This window comes from Lates calcarifer, linkage group LG17, assembly GCF_001640805.2.
Source record: "Lates calcarifer isolate ASB-BC8 linkage group LG17, TLL_Latcal_v3, whole genome shotgun sequence".
Classification (NCBI taxonomy): domain Eukaryota; kingdom Metazoa; phylum Chordata; class Actinopteri; family Centropomidae; genus Lates; species Lates calcarifer.
This window is the reverse complement of record NC_066849.1, coordinates 2,893,567-2,907,187: the sequence shown is the minus strand read 5'-3', so window position 1 is coordinate 2,907,187 and position 13,621 is coordinate 2,893,567. Positions and strand designations below refer to the sequence as shown.

The window sequence follows — 13,621 nt, the reverse complement described above, 5'->3', positions numbered from 1 at the left end:
CAGAAGCAGAATCAGGAGTTTTTCAAGTCTATTATCCATCAACAAACACCGAACGGAACTAATGAAATCCTGTCTGAGAAAATCACAATATTATCTTTTCCTGACATTTTCTTAAGACTCATTCACCCTAAAATCCACCTGCCGTATTTTTTCTTTGAATAAGAGTCAGCTGGCAGGTGTTAATATTTTGATCTACTACAAGAAGTGCAAGCATTGATTCGCATGTCAAAAGGTGCCTCAGTATCTAGGTTAAAACTGGGCTAAATTTGGTTGGATAGTGAGGGATTTTTTAGAAGTTGAGGGCGCACATAACCGATGCATGAGGAGCTTTTTTATGATAATGTTTCAGCATGTAATTAGCACCTGTATCATGCTGGAGTACAGTCACTTAAAAGTCTTGAACTTTTCAACCAATCGAGGCTGACTGGAATATGATAACAGTAAAATTAATATTCAGGAATGTCTTTGAGAGAGCTAAGTCTTCAAATTAAAAACCTCTGATAAAATATTTGCTGCTTGCACATGTCACCTCATTCATCTTAGAGGTGAGAATGAAGCAGCTTTACTCATTTCACCCACATGAAAAAATACAGAAGACGTTTTGAAAAGTCACAGTAGGAAAAGCACAGGCTGAATTCTATGTAGCTGCTCCAGTTTCAGAGTCCTGGTGTTATTCACCAGCTAGCCTCTGGCTCACGCTGTTAGGACTGGTTCACTTGAATAAAACAAAACAAACAAACAAGAAAACAAAACAAAACAAAACAAAACAAAACAAAAAAAGGTCACCGTCCCCAGAGGATGAGCCTCCCTGACTTTTCCTTTAGTACCACCATGAGGTTCACATTTGTGGTTTGGGGTGAAATGTCTCAACAACTATAGCACTGACTGCTGTGATGTCTGGTACAGACATTCATGTTCCCTTCAGGATGAATTGTGATAACCTTGGTGATTATTTAGTGCCCCCTAGTGGGTCAGTCTGGTCCTAGTGCAGCACATGTTTCTGTACGACACAACAAATAAACAAAAGCAACACTTTCTAACTCAGATCATGAGAGAGAACGTCATCATTTCTTTTTCAAAACTAAGAGGCATCTGAAACATTAGATTTTTATCTTATTTTTTACTTATTTTAGGTTTGTACTATTCTTTATTGGTATTTTGCAAAGTGGTAAAGATTCAGTTTTGACCAAAAAAAGCAGACACAAAAAATCAGACCTCTCATCATCAAAGTACAGGAGTGCAGGATGTCAAGGACACAAAAGCACATGTATATGTCCCCTTGTCCTGATCCTCACTGGATTATTACAACTGAGCCTTCTCATCACTGGAGTTTCATATCAATCAACCTCAACCAGTCCACAATGCATGTGGCACATACTGTAGGGCTCAGGGGCTCACATTATATCAATGACAATAACAAGGCTCATAAAAAGACTGGCCTTATTCACAACGCATAATGTGCATCAGTTACATCAACGCCTGCCAGCATGATACACACTCATACAAACACACACACACACACACACACACACACACACACACACACACAAAGAGGTTATACACATGTGCCTGAGGGAAGGGCTACTGAAGCAGATGATACAAGGTCTGAGGTCTGAGGGCACAACATAATGCAGGGGCTTTGTCTCAAAGAAGCCTTCTCCATTAATATGATGAAACAAGTCTTCCTCTCCACTCATGGATCTTATGTGAATCACAAAAAATAAGTCTAACTCCACAGACAAAAAGGTTCCGCAGGAATAAGGTCAAGTAATTAGTGGTCTGTGGGTGTGTTCCAGTCAGTGTTGCAGATTTCAGATTTGGAAACAGTTCAGTTTGGCACAGACTTGCTGCTGGAAAGCTTCAGTTTCGTATTGCCTATGCCACCCACAGATCTTTAATGAATTCCTCTGATCCCAACTTTCATAAAGAAGACATTTGGAAAAGATTTCACAGATCAGTGTGCGTCATCTTAGCCTTTCAAGTTATTTCAACTGTGGAACATTTGAATTAGAAGCTGCAGTATATTTTCACATTTGGGGTGTGGGAGTTTAAGGCTGTAAAGTGTTTCTTTATATTTGCCTAAAGCTTCCATAATGAGCAAGATATGGACCTTATCATGTTTTTCAATTATAAGAGAAAAAACCTTTAAAACTGTGCCAGGAGATGCTCTTATTAAAGAAATGAGAAAGTTATCTCTGCAAAACATGAATCAAAAATGAAACAAAAAAAATATTTTGCACTGATGATCAAGGACATTTGGATACAGTGCTGTTGCAATAATTATTGCACTCACATCCGACAACAAAAGTGGGATCATTCATGTCGATTCTCACGCAGCTGTGAGCTAATTTGTTTTGGGTTTGTGTCTGTGTTTTCGTCTTTTTAAATGTTTTCGCTGCATTTCTGGACATGAAGTCGTTTGACATATCTGGTCACTGCTGTGTGTCACTTTAGAGGGAAATCCTGTCTTTTCAAAAGATAGCAATGCTGATTATGTTGTCAGGATGGATTTATGTCCGGTAAGAAGTGCCCAGTTACCCCTGCTCTGTGTACCCTGCTGTATATTGTATATTGTAATTTAGGAGGCAGCTGTCATATTGAGTTTCCCCCAGTATCCACTATGTACAGTGAGACTGGCTGAATGCACCGAATGTAACTATACCACCTCTCTCTATCTCTCACACAACCTTGATTTATGAAATCAAATTAATATTCGCATTAGGATTCCAAACAGGAAGTGGTTTGAGATTTTTTTTTTTTACACAGTGGGCTTGTAGCAGGGTTTGTGCCTCTCAGCAGTGAAACGCTGCTGACTCCTCATGGTCTGTGTGATTGGAGGTGTTGCACAGAGACAAAGAGGAGTAACTACACAAACTGTGAAGTTTGGAAAAAGGCTGTGAAGTTGTACTTTTTTTATGCTGATTATCATAGTTTGTTTTTAGCAGCACCAGTTTATCTGGGTTTTTTTCTTCTCCCCATTAAGATTTTCACTTAGATATTTGAGCATCATTTTTCTTTCTTTTTTTTAAAATTCCAGATAGCAAGAAAAAGTGGATAAATTATTAAACTACTACTATCTCACCAACTCGCTGTGACTATTAGGAGCGCAGTTATTCACTTTTTGCTGCACTTAATGCTCTTTTTGACCTCGGCACTCAGGATATTTCAAATTGAATATTGTGATTTTGCTTTGACTATTTCATTTGAATGTTTTTTGTGTTACATATTTGTTAATGTCATGTCAGTGTCTTAGCATCATCATCCCATAAGAAACATCTTTTTTGTGGCTAAATGTATCTACAGGTTAGTTTTACCTCTGTATTCTGGTTGCTGTAGAGTTTTGTGTTGTGTTTTTTATACTGTGGTATAATAATTCCAGTGATAGGGTGAGATGTCAAAAAGTCCAAATCTTGGCTCAGTTTATTTTTGACTAAATATGTAACAACATTTACTGTTTCATATTAAAATTTTGTGGGGCAGCATAAATGGATGGTATTCAGATATATATGCAACATGCCAGTGCAACAATGAGGAGTCAATTAATATTCTAATTGCATAAAACAGAGGACACACAACTGTGAGGAGGTTCAGATGCTACTGTGACAGCTGTGTTAGGGCCGTGATAGTGTGACATTACTATATGTGCCTCCCCAGGAAATGTGATTTAAATTACTGCCCTGCATCTACTCTGCTCTACAGTTTTTAACAGACTGGCTGTTCAGAAAATCATTGTATTCATTAGCTAGCTAACATCTTTCTAGTCTAAGGGACTAGTTGACTGGAACATGGCACAACAACACAGAATCGATTTAAACGTATATTTATTAACATTTTTGGTTGTGCTCAAACTCATGGTTTACAATCTGTATGTATATTGTGGTTTAGGAGGCCAAATGAACTTCATTCCTAAACTGATATTGTTCCATCTTTTCAGTATAGAATATAATAAAGTGTTGTAAACTCTACCTCCAGTACAGACAGCAGAACCCAAGACACAATTAAGATCTAACATAATTACAACTGAGATTTTGTTTTTAATTATCTCAATGATAGTTTTAAAAAATCTCTATTATAATTTTTGCAAAAGATGATGTTACGTATGGGATCTTCACTCCCATATACAAAATATAAATTAAATGTCAGTGCACCCATCTAGTAAAAGAAGTGTAATAAAATCAGTACATCATCAGAGGGTCTACACTTAACTAGGCAAAAAAAATCACTGACCATTTTCCAAATTATATAACATATACATATTTTTGGGCATATGTTTTCCTACCTATGCAGCCACATAGTTCCAAATCCTTTCAATACACTGTGAAAGTTTGAGATACTTGAATTCTGCTTAAAACCAATCAAAGTGAGAATCATCTCTGCTTGAATTTCTGTCAAAGTTACATTTCAGTGACATTGCTGCTCAGTCTTTTGAAATTCATCACAACACCATGAAAAATCATCATAGAAAAAGTCACTTGTGATTTGCTTAACTTAACCAAGGGTCAGTGCAGCCTATAAAGCAGGGGAAAAAACAAACAGAATTTCTTAATTCTACTGTGCTCTAACGTACCAGTAATGTGCCACTAATACAGTTATTTGTTTCAACTGAGCAAAAATTGCATATTCCCTTAACTTTGGGTGATAGTTTGGATGAGACCTCAGTACCCTCTGTGTTTTGTGAGGTTTGCAGGATGTTGCCTGTTAGGTCTTTGTTTATAATTTAGACCTCATCTGTGGACACAAGTGTGACCTTGTGCAGCTTTGAGCTGTCTCAGCAGAGCGTCTGACCATGGTGGCTGACACAGCGAGACGTCTGCCTGTTTGGGGACAGAGGGTGTATGTAGGTCAGCCATGGGCCCGCACGCTGTGACAGCAGCACGGTCACTGTGCTGTGCAGCAGGACAGGGATTGGAGTGGACAGAGAGAGCCGGCGTGGAGAGAGGCCCCTCTCACACGTCAGCACTGATACTCCCTCATTTCCCCCCTTAAACACTTTGACATTATCAGGCCACACAGAGCAATGTCCACCCTCATTATTCTCACCTTTGGTACCGCAGCAAAATGTGCAAAGAGAGGCAGGAGAGGGAGAGACTGTGAGAAATACTGAACAAACATCAGATCATGGTGCATGTCTGAAATGCTGGGATGGTCATTTGATGGGTACTGTTCAATATATGTAAGTGCTGTAAGATACTGGTGATGTTCAGTTACAAAAAGGCTGCAACTTTGACAACACAGACCTATGATTACACCATGTTATTGTAAGAGGATGACTGGTACACCTGGCAAACTACTCTAACAGTTAAATTCTTTAGGATTACAAAAGTCAAAATTATTCTGAATATTTGCAGAATGATAACTTTATTCATGTATGTGGACAAACATTATCTTATTTCATACTTACGTCATTGAAATGTGTATTTAAATGTAGTCATTACACAACCAGGGAGTCTTTTCAAACACATCTTTTATTGAGAAAGTGTCAACATTAGGGTTCCAAATACAAGCTGTTGTAATTCAACATGATGATATACTGCCATCTAGTGACTCAAACACTGTAGCTCAGAGTCACAGGGGTATGAAGTATGTTCCATGGCAGTCACAAATAGCAATGTTTTTGTGTTTGAGACATTTCTCAGAGCATACTGTACGTCACAGATACAGCTTTAGAGAGAGGAGGGGAACAACTTCTTCTGAAAATAACCGTATACAAAGGTCACATGTATGCACAGCAAATATTCACTGGTATAGGAGAGTCTACAATGTAACAAAGGCAGTTAAAAGAAATGAGAAGGAGGGAGGTCATCGGTTGTAGGGATGCATTGAACCAGATGCAGATTTGATGTTTGTCTTGATGCTGCTTGGCATTTTTCCTGAGAAAGACAAACAAGGAGAGATCATCAAACACACGAAAATACACACCATTTCAAAGTGTGTAGGTCAAAAGAAAGAAATCAGCCACAGAAGTTGTGTACTAACAGCAAAAAGCTCAAGTTACTGTAAGTGACTGAAATGTAAATGTAAAAGAGTTGTACAGGTCCAAGTGGTGTTATCATATCATAATCATATATGTTCCTTTGCTCTGGATGCTACAGTATGAGTGTACACATGCTGCTGTATAATGCAGTGCAAAATAAAACTTGAGGTAGTCATATGAAATACCAACCCAGCTCTCCAGGTCTCCTACCTGGCTGTCCTTGCTGCTGTGGGGCTACAGGTCCGCCCATACCTGCTTGCTGACCTGAACCACCACCAATGGTGACTTGCTGTAAGGTTGGGCCTCCACTCATCATGGGCCCCTGTCCTGGGTGTCCAGGGGCAACTGGACCTGGAGGCCTGCACTTGGAGAGCCCCTTTCCAAATGCAACCGCTCCAACCAGCGCGTTAGTGTCGGCGGGGTTGAAAGACGATTTGTTCTGTCTCATTGCTAGGAAAAAAAAAAAAATCAGAAACGTCATCATATGTTCATCAGCAATTTAAGACAAAGGACCAATACAGTTAAGGTGAAACATACTTGCACTTTCTGCATCTCTGTCTTCACGAGGATTGTTCAGCTTCTCCAGTAGATTGGAACACAACTTATTCAACGTCTGGATTTGTTTCTGTTGGGAATAATATTGCCAGGGGGTTGGAGTTTACACAGCAGAGACAATAACATTCCAAAATATTTTATCATGAATAAGACCGCATCAAAAAACTCAATCCATATTCTGACTAAAATGGTGCAATAACTAACTGACCTGTGCCACCTCAGGGCCAATTCGTGCTGCCTCTGCACTCAGCTGTTTCTCCTGCTCCTCCACCTCTGGATCAGGCTTGGTCCGCAAGTAGTCTGGTACAATCTCATGGCTGAACACCGGGACACGCTGCTCTGTGAGTTTCTGATGGAGAACAAGCAGCAGCGATGAACGAACAGGCCTCAAGTAAGCGGACACATCACCAGATTTCGGCATTTGACATACTCACTGCTAAATCTTCATCTCTGTCTGGAGACAGAAGCAGAGGTATTATAACCTGGTTACGAAATGATGGTGTCTTCTCGTTCTTGAGCAGTTTATTGATAGTGTTCAGCTGACCAGACAGCAGAGCAAAGTTGTCCAACACAGACGGCCTGAATGGCACAAACACACATCACGACATCTGAGAGAAAAAACTCCACAAAGAAAATCACTTAAAACACTTAAATTACACAGTTTTGATGACAAAAGATGATAGAACAATACGTGTCACATTTTTAAATACATTCATTTGTTTACTTTAAAGTAAAACATGCTATCAAGTAAATGGTAACATAATTTTTGAAGCAATTAGACTGTTAAGTAGACAAGAATCTCTGAAAAGGGTGGACTGTTTAGAACATACTATTACATTTCCTCTTTCCGATCAATGCCATAATAATGATTTTACATATAACAGATCTGCAGAATAGTCAGACATTGTTGATGTAAAACAGCCTTGACTTGAAAATTTAAGATTAGATTAGATTTTTAAAAATTGATGTCATCCACAGACAAATGCCATAATATCTTTTTTGACACTGTGACTTAGGTCTTAAGACATTTTAGACTTACACCCTGGTGCCCAAAGCCTAAACACTTACTCATTCATTAAAGTGCACATGTCTCGTGGTTACTTATTAGACTATGTCAGTAGTAACTATTATAAATTTGAATTTAAAGTGGATTTTCCCTTTAAGCTCCCTTTATGTACAACAAGAAATCTATTACCCGTTAGTAAAACGCATTACTTACCATGTTAATCGCTCGTATTCATTTTCCAACTTATATATGAAACTGTGAAGAGCGTTTTTGACGTGAGCCACCCGAGAGATAAGAGACTCCACCGATGCCTCCAGCTGCTTCTCTTCTCTTTGCTTTGGAAGAGAAAAACACAGAAGAGCTCAGTCTCAGACCCAAATACATCAACTTCACACTGCACACAAAACATAACGATGCTCTGTGGGAATCACAAGTCATCCACAGTGACGTTAATTTAACTTTATAATAACTTCATGGCTTCATTGTTATGTTGACCTAGCTAAACGCTAGCAAACGCTACCTAATTTAGCGAGCTAGCTACTGCCAGTGTTACATACATGAGTAGACCAGAGGCACTGTACATCGGTACAAAAATATATCAGTTGCTATCTTCATAAAATAACATATTGCCATTTGCAAAACACTGACATTAAAATAGCATTACCTGCATTGTTGAACTAGAAGCTAACGATATAATACAAATGACCAAAGAGCTGTCAAAAACTTCCGGTTCACGCTTTTCAAATTAAAAGCACATAGTTGCATAGTAAAGAACAGTCCTCTATGAACACTATCACGCTGACATGTACACGGAATTGAAAAATGCACCTAAAAACAATAGCTTGAACATATCTAACAAATCAAATCTCGCATAATATGTGCATTAATCTTTTGCTAAGAGCAGTGAGAGCTTACAGAAATACAAGGTCAAAGATGCATGAGTGCCTAACAATTGATGATTAACATGTACTTTCATTTCAAGAACACAAATGTTTATGCCAAAATAAATGTTTAGTGTGAACACAATTTCTGCATTTGCTTATCTTGCAAATGCATGAGAGCTGTTATGTCCAAACTGCTGACTGGTTTTAATATTGTGGCTGATCAGTGAAGTACATCTACACCAAACATCAGTTACAGTTTAACATTTCAATATGGGGTGGTAATGCATTGATAATGTCAAATATAGTGTTGATATTTTTTGTAGTAGACTTACTGGGTATGTGTTAAAATGTGAATATCATAGTCCTTTGCACTAATATGTAGCAGTAATAATCAACTCATGTTCCCTACCATTCTCTGACTGTTAGTCATAAACAAAAAGGAACCAGGAACAGAGACTTCTCATCAAAATATTTTATTTTGATACAAAGGGGGTAGTTATCAAATATTGTGTCCAAGTTTGTCATTCAGTATAAAATCTGACACCAAATGTGCTAGCCAGCTATTTTCAAGTAATAGTGATTCACAATTTACTGCACACAGAATTTCTAATTAAGGCTCTTGGTTCTACTTGTACATACACAGCAGCATGTGTTCTTTTTAAACAGTATACTTGGTCAATGCTCACTCATTGAGTAAAAAAAATGCTGAACAGGTGAATAGGTAAGAAGTAAAAATGGTCAGTTTCTTCAGTTCTTACATGTTTGTTTCATACTGACATTCCTTTCTAAGAATGTAGGAGTAATGCAGGCAGAGGAAGTGCTAAGGGAGTACTCCCTATAACTGGTCATATCTAGTGCACATAACAAGACTCAAGGGAGAGGTTTAGAGTTTTAGTCACAGTTCTGGTAATGTAATCTAAAGTTGGTGAGAGGAGTTTAGAAGAGGCTCTCGACGTCTCCCATTTCCACAACCACAGTCTTCAGCTGGGAGTAGTACTCGATTGTCACCTGGCCATTCTCTCTCCCAAAGCCTGGTAAAGCACAGTAGAGATCATGTGAGCACTCTCCCTTTTATTTATTCACTATGCTGTCACTCAGTAAACACAATTCAGGCCTCTCGCTGCAATAAAATCGACAAAAGTGTTCACTCTAACCATTTTACCTTTAAAACATCATACCTGACATCTTGTATCCACCAAATGGCACTTCCACAGGGCTGATGTTGTAGTTGTTGATAAAACAGGTTCCTGCCTCCAGGTTCTCAGCCACACGATGGGCTCTAGAGATGTCCCTGCAGGCAAAGGAAAAGGACATACTTTAATCAGAAATGAGTCAATATTATGCATGTAAACTGATCAGGCAGTTAAAATGTTGCTTCATATCCCCTTCCATCCATGGAGACTATTATTGACCAATGAATTCTTCTTGGAAATGCTCTGTGGAAACTCAGGCCTGAAGCCAACAGAATAATGCAATAACCTCATTATCTTTAAGAGCAAATTGTGTAAGGGCTGTGTATCAGAGGTTGTGACAAACTGCTGAACAATCACAAATTCAAGTGGTCTGTATGTCCTCTGCTGACCTGGTGAAGACTCCAGAGGCCAGTCCAAAGGTAGTGTTGTTGGCCCTCCGGATTACCTCCTCCTCTGTGTCAAAAGGCATGACAGACATGACTGGGCCAAAAATCTCCTCCTTCACGCAGGTCATGTCATCTCTGCAGTTGTCTGTAATAGGAGAAGGTACTGGATGTAATGTTTGGTGCATATTGGAGCACAAAATATGCAGATGTGATACTATAACCTCACTAGCACTGGGCACAGAATAGTGTTGCAAGAAAATCAGAGACTTGCCAAGTACACAGGGTGACATGAAGTAGCCCCCTTTTAGCTTGGGGTCACTAGGGACAAAAGGCTCTCCTCCACAAAGCACTCTGCCACCCTGGAAGAACAGAAACATTAGCCAAATATTAATGAAAACCAAAATTAGTACAGGTTAAAAGAAACTATTTAATAATGCTTTGTGGTAAGTGAAAGCATTGGAGCCACTACCACAGCTGATTAACTCTCAGATAAATGCCTCGCTGCGACTGCTTCCTTTTCCCACAGGGATCATTAAAGGTTCTTCTAATCTAAAGATCAATTATTATTATTATTATTATCACACCTCTTTCTTGGCCTGACTGACAAATCCCAGAACTTTCTCCAACTGTGGCTTGCTGATCAGTGCTCCCATTCGGGTGCCATCCAGCAGAGGATCACCCACGGGGATGGCCTTGGTCCTCTTTACCACCTCCTCCAGGAACTGGGGCATGATCTCTCTTTGCACATATACTCTGGTCCCATTGCAGCAAACCTAGATTTCAGACAGAAATTTGATTCTGTAAGAGCTGGTAAAAACTATAGGTCGAAATGGACATGATGCAGCACACACATGATTCAATGGTCTCACCTGTCCCTGTGTCAGGAAGTTCGCCATGAGTGCTCCCTTCACTGCATTCTCCAGCTCACAGTCTTTGAAAATAATAAGGGGAGATTTCCCTCCAAGTTCCAGAGTCACCTGCTTCACCCCCTTTGAAGACATTTCCATGACCTGAGGGCAAGGAATAATGAAAAGCAGATATGATGTTCACTGTGATGGACTGCCTACACAAAGCAAGTTTCAAGTCTCTCCAAGGCAATTTCCATACTAAACTGAAATGAATAAAGACCAATATGTCTATCTGAACCACAATTCTAAAAATCGAAGACGACGTCAAGCTTTTCAAACAGTCTCTGTTGATGCAATCTGAAAATAATTTGAGGTAAATGGGTTAACATATGCGCACACACCAGTATGGTCCTTTAAATAGAAGGGCCATTTAAGTGAACTTCAGTTTGGATGGTGGATACTGTGCAGTTATGGCAGTCTGATTCAATTTTCAACGTTATGTTAAAATAACTTTTTCTGTACCTTTTTGCCAGTTGGCACACTGCCAGTGAAGGAGACTTTGGCGACCATCGGGTGGTGGCAGAGCAAAGTGCCAGTCTCTGCTCCACCTTGTACCACACAAAAGAGTCCATCAGGTACCCCTGCCTCTTTGTAGATCTCAGCCAGAATGACGGCCGTCACAGGAGTCATTGGTGAGGGCTTAAATACCATGGCATTACCTAACAACACAACCCAAAATGTAACACTGCAGGTTACAGTCGACTTAGCTGTTAATGTTTGAGGAACACAAGAAACAGAAGGAATGATGTCAAACTGGGTAATGCTGTGGAATACACAAACTGACCACATGCCAGAGCAGGAGCAGACTTCCATGATGCAATCTGGAAAGGGTAGTTCCATGCACCGATTCCCACACACACACCGAGGGGCTCCCTCCTGGTGTAAGCAAATGTTCCCCCAGGAAGCTGGATGTGCTGGCCTGCAGAGAATGAAAACACGACCTGACATTAATACATATTACATTTTCAAGTGAGTGGGGGTGGGGTGGGGTGGCTTTGTTAGTGTTGGTGCACTCACCTGAAAGCGTACCAGCCAGGCCAGCATAGTATTCAATGCACTGCCAGGCAATGTCAATATCCACCAGTGCTTCAGTGATGGACTTGCCATTGTTGATCACTTCCAGCTTTGCAATCTTCTCCCTTCTTTCCTATTTTAATTGGAATGGCAGGAACGTGTAAAAGAAAAAAATGTGATACATGTGTATTCCTTATGTAATGACAGCTATGATATTAAAGAGGTGACACAGATACACTTAGGGTCTCTTTAGTGCAAATGTAGGCCAGCAGTGGAGGGCAGGGGCAAGTTTATGCTTTTAATGATTAACTAGTGTCTTATTGCAGACCTGCAACTCTCAGCTCCAATTCATGTTGCACAACATGAAAGTAATACACAATGACAACATTTTGACCGTCTCACCCTGATGATACGGGCGGCCTCTAGCATCACCCGAGCCCTCTCCATGCCTGCCATCTTGCTCCATTTGAGGTAGGCAGTGTGGGCGCTCTTTATGGCCTCATCCACTTCCTCAGCCCCGCAGGGTATCATCTGACACAAGACACGACCTACAGACACAATATATCAACAGCTTACATAACTCTCCACCACAGAGGAGGAAAGGGAGGGCTTCAATTACGCAACAACATTTACTAGCTAAGCAGAAATAATTTAGCTGTATCTACCAGTCGCAGGTTCAAACACGGGCTCTGCGTTTTTCTCCTCCCTGGGTTTGACTCGTTTGCCCCCCCAGAAATTCAGTGGATCTGTGACGACCACGGTTCCTGTCGAGGCTCCGGGCATACTGTCGAGAATTGACTGGGCCATTTTCGGAGGGAGAGGATCTGCAAAAACAAAGGGAATTAGGGCAAAGTTGCCGTGATACTTTTCAGAATAACATGCAGAACAAGCGAATTACATAACCGCACGTTCTAACCGTTAGCTAACTGGCGAGTTCGTGCTGGCGCTTAGCTAAACTACCCCGAGGAAAAGCGGCACAGACATAATTTTAAATACATTGGCTTACAGAGACAAACTGTGGCAGACTTACCGTTTCTGTCTGTGCAGACTAACAGCGTGAATCCCAGACGCCAGGTCGTGTATAACGAACATTTCACGCCCCTTAGTGCAGGACACTCCCCCCTTCACACTACATGACCTGAAGCTCCTGAATGCAACCCAGTTCTGTTGTTTTCCTCCTGTTGTTTCCACGTGTTTTTTTCTTTTAAAAACGTATTTAGCATTCTTATCAGAGGCATTAAGTGGATTATACGTATAAAAACACGTGGTACAAATGTTCACTCAACCATTTATTATCTACATTTTCCAAATCGCTTCTCCCATTCAGGACTTTGACCTGCATAACCTCAGTATGGGGCGTGCCATTCAGCAGTCTGCAGAGAATCAGCTTTTCTGTTCACACTGCATGCAACGACTGTTCATTCAGTTCTGCCATGAGAGGTATCATTTCTCCTGATGTCAAAACAGAGAGAAAGATTTATCTTTAATGGAATCATCTGTTGGAGAAGCTGTGCTCTTTTCCTACAAACTGAGTTGTTGTTGTTAAAATAATATGTAACTTATGAAACAGAAACTGGTTTCTGGTTTCATGGTATGAAAGGCCTTTTCCTTTCTTGACTTAACTTGATAACTTGACTGTAACATTGAATATATATACAGTGGCATGGAAAAGGGTGTGAACCCTGTGGGATGACCTGGTTT

The 13,621-nt window shown here is 40.2% G+C and overlaps 2 protein-coding genes across 3 annotated transcripts; both read right to left on the bottom strand.

The window, feature by feature from the left end:
• Positions 1-5,447: 5,447 nt before the first annotated feature.
• On the bottom strand, positions 5,448-8,351 carry med8 (mediator complex subunit 8). 2 transcript variants are annotated; one of them, XM_018669958.2, is made up of 7 exons: positions 8,200-8,351; positions 7,749-7,870; positions 6,964-7,108; positions 6,738-6,878; positions 6,512-6,599; positions 6,164-6,424; positions 5,448-5,870 (listed from the first exon to the last, which is right to left on the bottom strand). In XM_018669958.2, exons 1-7 carry the CDS (start codon positions 8,203-8,205, stop codon positions 5,800-5,802), a joined length of 834 nt encoding a protein of 277 aa, XP_018525474.1. In that variant the 5' UTR covers positions 8,206-8,351; the 3' UTR covers positions 5,448-5,799. The 2 variants fall into 2 exon arrangements, with proteins under 2 accessions (XP_018525474.1, XP_018525475.1); XM_018669959.2 differs by having other exon boundaries at positions 6,185-6,424; positions 8,200-8,350.
• Positions 8,352-8,876: 525 nt separating this feature from the next.
• On the bottom strand, positions 8,877-13,105 carry aldh9a1a.1 (aldehyde dehydrogenase 9 family, member A1a, tandem duplicate 1). The gene is made up of 12 exons (XM_018670061.2): positions 12,951-13,105; positions 12,586-12,744; positions 12,323-12,468; positions 11,924-12,053; positions 11,691-11,825; positions 11,369-11,565; positions 10,868-11,008; positions 10,583-10,771; positions 10,270-10,357; positions 10,002-10,143; positions 9,598-9,710; positions 8,877-9,450 (listed from the first exon to the last, which is right to left on the bottom strand). The coding sequence occupies exons 2-12, from the start codon at positions 12,725-12,727 to the stop codon at positions 9,356-9,358; spliced, it is 1,518 nt and encodes a 505-aa protein (XP_018525577.1). The 5' UTR covers positions 12,728-12,744; positions 12,951-13,105; the 3' UTR covers positions 8,877-9,355.
• Positions 13,106-13,621: the final 516 nt, after the last annotated feature.